The 8,169-nt window shown below is 41.6% G+C and overlaps 2 protein-coding genes across 2 annotated transcripts in view; one reads left to right on the top strand and one right to left on the bottom strand.

The window, feature by feature from the left end:
- Window positions 1-1,186: 1,186 nt before the first annotated feature.
- Window positions 1,187-3,853, bottom strand: LOC104963629 (parapinopsin-like). Its single transcript, XM_010792240.1, has 5 exons — window positions 3,520-3,853; window positions 2,646-2,736; window positions 2,312-2,549; window positions 1,963-2,205; window positions 1,187-1,867 (listed from the first exon to the last, which is right to left on the bottom strand). Exons 1-5 carry the CDS (start codon window positions 3,851-3,853, stop codon window positions 1,727-1,729), a joined length of 1,047 nt encoding a protein of 348 aa, XP_010790542.1. The 3' UTR covers window positions 1,187-1,726.
- A 1,235-nt stretch (window positions 3,854-5,088) lies between these two features.
- Window positions 5,089-8,169, top strand: part of ddx20 (DEAD (Asp-Glu-Ala-Asp) box polypeptide 20) — an 8,808-nt gene continuing 5,727 nt past the window's right edge. Inside the window, exon 1 of the mRNA XM_010792215.1 lies at window positions 5,089-5,323. Coding sequence (XP_010790517.1) covers window positions 5,128-5,323 — 196 coding nt within the window. The 5' untranslated portion in view covers window positions 5,089-5,127. The remainder of the gene's footprint in view (window positions 5,324-8,169) is intronic.

Here is an 8,169-nt window from a genome sequence, read left to right as displayed (position 1 = left end):
TCAGACACACTGTTGTTTCCCGCTGATAACTTTACAGGCTGCCACAAACTACAGGACCAAGTCAATCCTCCAAGCACCAGGTGTTCAAGCACACAACTGTTTCACACACCAATCAGTTGAAATGTCAACGTGTACTGTATCCTACGAGATGGCTTGTGAGTGTAGATTGGAGTTGCCTGTTCTTCAGGCACTGACCTTGGGTCATTTCTGCATCTTTTTTGAAAATGGATTCAAAAAGGGTGAATTGATCCCATGTCTTTGCCTGTAAGAGAGACTACCTATTAACCCAGAGTGTGACAGTATGTAGCATGTACATAGTTGATCCCTTGCTCTGTATATATAAAAGTGTACAGGTTTGAAACAGCTGTTCACACTCTGGCTTTTTTTTTGCTTTTCCTTTATGAAAGTCATAGCAATATTTCTGTAATCAATAAAAAGCCAAGGTAATAGGAAGAGTGTGATTGCATTTGTGTTACTTTAGCGAAGGAGAAATGACTGTGAATGATCAAACTGTGAGACTTGACTTGAGGGTTTTCTTTCTTGCTGTTTAACATGCTGGATCCAAAAGGCTGGACTGAAGTATCTTGTTGCAAAGGAGTATAACACACTGTTTGTTTTTATTTTAATCAATGAAAGCCATAAAGGTGACAATGGTCTGTGTGTGAGGGGTGTGAACCATGTTTGAGCACAGACCGAAGCTGGATGACGTGTACACCTAATAAATAAAATAATGTAATTACCTTCTTTTTTTTCCTTGTCATAAATATTTAAAAAATATATTGCCATCTTTTTTGTTGGATTACATCATAACCTACAATTACATTTACAGGGCGTTGGCAGTTTGCTGCAAATCTGTATTTAAAGAATTATTAATCCGGCCTCTCAGTCTTGCAGTACCAATTAAGCAAATGCTTACTGATACTAAGATGTGTAAAATGTAATTCAGTCACTCACTTAAATGCCAAAGGAATGGCCTTTAAGTCTTTGCTGGCACTATAGGTTTTAAACAACATCTATAAGAAGGAAATTAGACTTATTATTCATTTTAGCAAGCCATGTATGTTGTTTCAGCTGTACACACATACAAGGTTGTAGATGTAGCGACTTCAGGAAACAAACAAAGTCGCTGAGGTCGGGCCTGGTTGCATATCTGACACGCTTCCAAATGATTTGCTGAAATAAAAAATGCTGTGAAAATGTAATTTATTGAAAAATGAGATGATCAACTTAGCACAATGTGAACAAAAAATCAAAGCAATTGCGGTCAAAAGGAAAATACAGCACCCTCTTTTCCACACACACACACCTCACGCAGGTGAACAGGTGATTATAATTCCTATGAGTGTAGCCCATATCCATGTGACCCATACACACCAATTGCGATCCCACATTTTTTAATAAAAACCATTAGGTCTACTCATACAAAGGAAATATAAACTAGTGCAAGCCTAATTCGTAAAAAAACAAAATGTATCACTTTGTATGTTTAATGGCTCCTATATGAGTCTTTATCTTTGAAAACCTCAACATTTGTACACACTGTGAATTTCACACAACGTGGTAAGTTAAAAAAAGAATGAAACCTGAACATGATTGGCCATGACAGAGATCATGACAAAGGGGTTGTAGGCTATTTATTGTAAGAATACATTTTCATGTGTCTTAATGATAATGGTTTGCTTCTTCCTTTTTACATTGCTTCGACCATTGGGACTCATGACCACTTTTATTCATTCAAAGATTGTTTGGGTGAGACTCTTGGGAGCTTGTTGAGAGCAGAAACTGTGGTCTCATCCTCAGTAACTTGTGATTCGATTGCCCACGGGTTCCTTCCACACAGGATAGTGGGAACAGCGTATCCCCGAAACTGGAAACACACACATAGCAAAGGATAAATAATAGTCTGCATATATCCCTTTCCTTTGTGTGTGCAAATCCTAATGTGCATGATGGAGGGTTTACCTGTCTGTTCATGAAAATGTATATCATAGGGTTGTAGACAGTGCTGCTCTTAGCCAAGTACACTGGTATGGTAGCGATGATGGGGTTAATATATAAACTGGAGTCAATGATGACAGCGAGGGCCATGCCAGCATATGGCAGCCAGGTCACTAGGAAGGCCAACACCATCACCACTATCATACGTGCCACCTGCATCTCCACACGATTTGTGCTGCCAGCCTCGCATGTCTGCAGCTTGGTCACCTATGACACCCAAATGCAAGCAAAACAACTTATTGTAATGTGGGTACAGGCAACCAGTAGTCATTTAGTGTAGGCTACTCATATTCCCAACATTTAGATAGCTCACCTGCCGGAGGGTCCATAAAAGTTTTGAGTAAGATACTACGATTACCGTGAAGGGCACAGCAAAGCACAGCATAAAGTATAAAATGATGTAGGACATGTTCCCGATGTCCCGGCTGTACCAGTTAGGCGCACAGGAGGTTTTGATGCCCTCCAGCTCAAAACTACCCCAACCAAACAGAGGTGGAGTGTTCCAAAAAAACGACCACAGCCAGGACAGCACCACTCCGGAAACAGCATGTCTGAGGAAAACAGAGATGTGTCACATGCCGGAGGAGTGTTCAAAGTGTTGTTATCTGGGTGATGCTGCCAAGAGAAATATTGAATGTGATTTATACCTTGTCTGGAACAGGATAGCCCCCTGGGGATAGCACACCACTATGTAGCGTTCTACAGAGATTATCGCGATGGTACAAAGACTTGATATACCTAAAAAAAGAAATGTGTGAAAACAAAATTACTTTTTCATAGAACAGATTCCGGCTCATCTTTACACCAATTAATGAATATGTAAATTTAGAAGTAAAACATTTATTTTAGTACTAAACTTTGGAGTATTTACATTTGATGCCACTTAATACACTCAAATGGTTATATGAAATGTTTATTATATTAGCATGACTGCTATATTTACTCATTACTTTTCTTATACATTTTAAAATAAAACACATATTATAATTATACAATATATGACGATGAAATAAGAAATAAGGCAGAGTTTCCACACCTGCAAAAAATCATTGTTTGGTGGCTCTCATGTCACATTACAGCTGTCTCTTAGTAACTTTGAGAGAAAATGATCAAATATTTCACTCAGAAAGTAGAACATGTTTTACAAGAAAGTGTTCAATTATTTAAAAACAGAACTCTGTTTTCTCTGTTTGAATCCTTTATCATCTCCCAAAGCATCCAGATTTGTAGGGCTCTTTTGAAGGGGACAATTGGACTGAAATACCGAGGTGCTTATTAAGTTGTTAAAATAAGCTCAACCTCATCAGGCTATGAATGATGATATGTGTCAGCTATACAATCTTATAATGTAATATGTAAAAAAATGTTTGCCCCTGCAGAGCAAGTAACTTCTTATATTAACAATTGCACAATCTGTTGATACATCTTCTGTTCTTTTACTGAGGCTTTTTGTAAGTTGTAGGTTATGCTTTGTATCCGTATACAAAAGTAGGCATACTGCTTGGCTTTTGATTGACTCACCAAAAATGGAGACAGCAAAGCCCTCTAAAACACAGCCTGCGCGTCCCAGGCTGAAGTATCCCATGGCACTGGTTACTGTGTTGGGCAGACCTCCAAATACAGCACAGCCCAGGTCACATATGGCCAGATTTACTAAGGCGTAGCTGAGTGGCTGCCTCAGCTGTCTGTGTCTCACAGTCACCACAATCACCAGGACGTTGAGGAAGATCCCACACACGGAAAACACACCCATGATAACGGCCAGTATTGTGTAGCCAGTCCGAGACAGGAGCTCCTCGTTGACTGAACTGTGAGAGGATGAGGAGTTTCCATCATGTAAGGAAAGGTGCACCATCTTGATCAGTGAAAATGAAGAGGACCACTGGTCCTTCTTGAGATAAAAACAAATCCAAATGAAGTCCAGAATATCCACAGGTTAACAAATAGCAGTCTCACAGCGCTTAAACCAAAAATATATAACAATCCAACATAATTCCAACAGTATTACCAACTGATATGTTTCTTCAGCTGCAGCAGGGTGGCTGCTCTGGTGCAGCTCAAGAGAAGAGGAAGATGTGACCCTTTTAATAAGCCCAATGAGAGGTGGTAGGCTTTACACCATCTAATTCTTGAAAAAACAAATCCGCAGATCCAGATTGAGATGACAATAATTCAATCTGATTTCCTATAAGACTGCACTTTCCATGATTGCTGGGTTTACAGCTGCTCCTGAGTAATGAAACAGGGATTCAGTGGCACAATGTCTGTTTTAGGATCAGAGTTAAATGCATGCCTGCTTGTGAAATGTATAGAAAGAGCATTATGTTAATTCGCACATTTTAGTGACAGCAGGATTTGCACATGCACTTATTTTGGGGTGATTAACATTTCTCAGACAAAATAACTAAATATTTCAACTTTTTATTTTAAATCTACCAATGAATTAAGCCCCTTTCTAAAGAGTTCATGATGTCAGAGTAAGCTTTAGAAAAGAGTGTTACACCAGGACTGTTTAAGATGGATTGCTTGGCTCAAGGACACTATAGCAGGGTAGATATATAACCATCAATTCAGGCTCAGCTTCTATATTCAACGCAACTCAATTAGATCTAAAAGGGCTTTCTTGGCAGTAAAGTTTCAAGAAAAATTTAGCAATAACATTTTCAACATGTGTAGGCCACCGGCATTATTCCCCTCCGACCGATTACTACTATACTTGGTTAGGATTTATAGTTGCCGTCGTCCTAGTAGTTGAATCTAATCTAAAAAAAGAAATCTAATATAATCTAGTAATGGGCTATTGGCCCAGTAGGCCCACCCATAACACCGCGGCTGGGCTTTTTGTCTTTATTGATTTAATGTGAACAGATGGACCACAGCTTGTCCTTCATCCTGTATTTAACAGTTAGACAAGGTACATTTTTAAAACCAGGTTTATCCTTTTTTTGGTTCAGCCAAAGGAAGTCTTTTATTCTCTCTATGTGGTTTTATTGTGGGTTTTATTCATAGGTCAGAAATGTGGATGTTAATTCTCCTCCCATTCACCAGAGGGCGATGAAGACTGAAGCCGAGCTCGAGCGCATTAAAGCTGCTGAGTTTGAGCACTGGCGGTAAACAACTACAGTCAACATGGCGGCCTCCGTGAGGAGAGCAGCCCACGACATAGAAACACGAAAGCGGACCGATGATGTGCTTTTATCGGAGGGAATAGACTTCAGCTCCCTGCTGCTCTCTCAGCCCGTGTTGGAGGGACTGTCCTCCGCAGGCTTCCAGAAACCCTCCCCTATCCAGCTGAAGGCGATCCCGCTGGGCCGCTGCGGACTCGGTGGGTTCATTTAACTGCGTGGGCCGCCCCACATGTTTACTGTTTCATAGTTTATTTACGTCTGTTTGGATAGAGAAACACTTCAGCTGACTGGATCTGCCATCTAAAGATGGAGCGAGAGAGAGGAGCTGTGGATTATTGTTATTTATTAAACGACGCTGAAGTTGGATTCCGATTCAGAGCATCTGATTCGGCAGTTAAGGGGAAAGTTAAGGGATATTTCATTTACAGCGCTGAGCGAACAAACCTCCTTGTTTTAACCTCTTAAATCGCTGCATAACCGATTTATTTGGACTGGATTATCCCAGAGAGTCTAAAGATTCTTTATAACACAGTTTCAGATTTGTGAAACCTTTATTCTATTTGTGAAAATACAAAAAAGGGAGATTTCAGTGCTTTTTTTACATGTAGACCACATTAGACCAGGTCCTGATCTGAAACCACTAGACCTACACTCATCAAATCTGGACTGGATTATCCCAGAGGGTCTAAAGATTCTTTATAACACAGTTTCAGATTTGTGAAACCTTTATTCTATTTGTGAAAATACAAAAAGGGAGATTTTGATGCTTTTTTAAAATCTAGACCACATTAGACCAGGTCCTGATCTAAAACCACTAGACCTAGACTCATCAAATCTGGACTGGATTATCCCAGAAAGTCTAAAGATTCTTTATAACACAGTTTCAGATTTGTGAAACCTTTATTATATCTTATACATTATCTTAACTCCAAGGGCAGCTGACAGTAATAAACCTCTGTGCTGCTCACATGCTGAAGTTGATCAGTATGAAGTTGTCCATGGTTCAGTGCAGAAAGGAGACAAAACTATTTTTTTGGTACTGTTTTGCCCTCCTTCAAAATGCTACTGTACTTGGCCAGGTATTATCAATTTCAAGGTGTATGGTACATGTTTTTTCATCAAAGACTAAAACTAATGGGTGCAAGAAACATCTCTCAGCACTGCAGGAGGCCATACGGACACAGAAGTCAGAAAATATCAATTTCAAAAATGAAGATGAAGACCACACACCTTCTGATTTTGAAGACATGGGGCGAGTCTCTGGATCCAGCAGCGTGCGTAGAGCCGAACAGATCCGTCTTGTAGAGAGTCACCTACAGACGAGTAGTGGAGTTCGAGTTGGAACCTGTTCTGACTTGACGAGGAAAAGGAAGACCCTTTCTAAACGAAGGGTGAGAACCTGGATTTGTTAGTGTAGCCGTGGAGACAACAAAGGGGCTGAGTGTGACCGTTCCTTAACCCACACTGGGATCTATTGTTTTGACAAGAAGTGACGTTTGTAAACGACGTTTTTTGGGCGACGACGTCTATGCTGCCGAAATGTTGTAGTCCTCCTAGTTGCAGGGGTCGCGCCTGGTCTTCTTGTCGGGTCCAAAGACCAGGTCCGAGAGCAGTAGAGTGCCGAATCCTGAGCGACGTTGCAGGGAGGACCGCGACCGACACGGACGTACACGGTAGCGCTGGAGACCGTCCGAGCAGGTATTACGTCCGCCGAGTAGACGCAGAAGTTGAAGGTTTCAAAAAGGCGTGTGGTGCCCGGCCGAGGAAGGTCAAGGGGAAAGTGACCCGAAGGTCATTGACCGATCTTGGTGAAGTTCTGTGACCATAACGCATGGGGTACGACGCTACCTAGACCGGAGGAGGATGGTAGGTCCTGTACCAATATGGCGATGTGGGCGGTCGTGGACGTGGAGGCGGGCCGTAGTTTCGGTTTGTCGAGCGACGTGCGGTGTGACGCTCCCCTGGGTTCAGGGTAGTCGTTTTGTGTACCCAAAAGATAGGACCCGAAGGTTTTACCACCTTACTCGAGGGGTAACTTTAGTCCTCCGTCCGCTCTTCGAATGTGTAGAAGTCGGTGTCTGACTTTTGAGAGAGAAGCTGAAGGATTGAAGTTTCGCTTATCTCATATGATTGTTCGTGAATATATGATTATTTCCTGAGCGCCGACATAGATTTCGATCAACTCATCCGGTGAACTTTACAAAGCCGAGATACTTTTGGGACCTACATGAAATACTCTAGACAAAAGAAGTTCCAACAATAGAAGGCCCCAGCTTCATGAATAACATTCAGCCGAAACCTATTTTCACAGTCGCATTTACATTCCATTTAAATTACAGAGGAAAAATAACCGTTCTACGTCGCCACATGTCCTCCCAAACAGGGTGACACGACGTTCACCAAACAGTGTAACTGTGTCAAACGACGAGGTTAACAAGGAGAGAGGAGGGGTTACACCTGTCGTAAGGGAAAAACGAAAAGGAACCGTAGACAAAGGTCTGTCAAAATATGAAAAAAAGAGACTCGTCAACCTCATCCCACCCGACTTCATGAAAACTGAAAAGAAAAGGAACGCAAAATGAAGCGAAGAAGGTACAGAGGAGGAACACTGTCTCCTTCACAGAGACCGCAGGAGTCTAACAGAAAACAGAAGTCGGCATACAAAAAAACTTCCTATTTGGACAAAAAAAGTAATAACCGTTGCGGGAAACTCAGAAGGTTGGTGTTTGAGAACGACATCGACCTCTTTCAAGAGGACGAGAAGACACGTTAAAACTACTTTCCCTAGTGAAAAAAACAACACGCCTTGGTCAAGAGATGTTGTCGGTAATGACAGTGTCCAAAAACGGTTCTAGAAATTCGTAGTCTGGACAGGGTTTCTCCCGGTGTCATGGTCGCATTACCTCTTAATAAAGGGTGTTCACAGAGTGTATTTACTCCTAAACCGACCCGTACCGAGGCAAAATTCAAGTAGGAGGAAGGGACGAAGGAGGAACACGGAGGAGAAACTATCCTCGTTTCTTTCCCCTACTAAAACTCTCCT

The sequence above is a fragment of the Notothenia coriiceps genome, unplaced genomic scaffold (genome assembly GCF_000735185.1).
Source record: "Notothenia coriiceps isolate Sejong01 unplaced genomic scaffold, NC01 NC01_scaffold00036395, whole genome shotgun sequence".
NCBI lineage: Eukaryota > Metazoa > Chordata > Actinopteri > Perciformes > Nototheniidae > Notothenia > Notothenia coriiceps.
This window is presented reverse-complemented; position numbering and strand designations above follow the sequence as displayed.

Coding starts and splice junctions, on each gene's coding strand:
- LOC104963629 (XM_010792240.1), bottom strand. CDS start 3,853: ATGGTGCACCTTTCCTTACATGATGGAAACTCCTCATCCTCTCACAGT. Junction 2,737..3,519: donor CTTTGCTGTCTCCATTTTTG/GTGAGTCAATCA, acceptor TTCTTTTTTTAG/GTATATCAAGTCTTTGTACC. Junction 2,206..2,311: donor TTTTATGGACCCTCCGGCAG/GTGAGCTATCTA, acceptor TGGGTGTCATAG/GTGACCAAGCTGCAGACATG.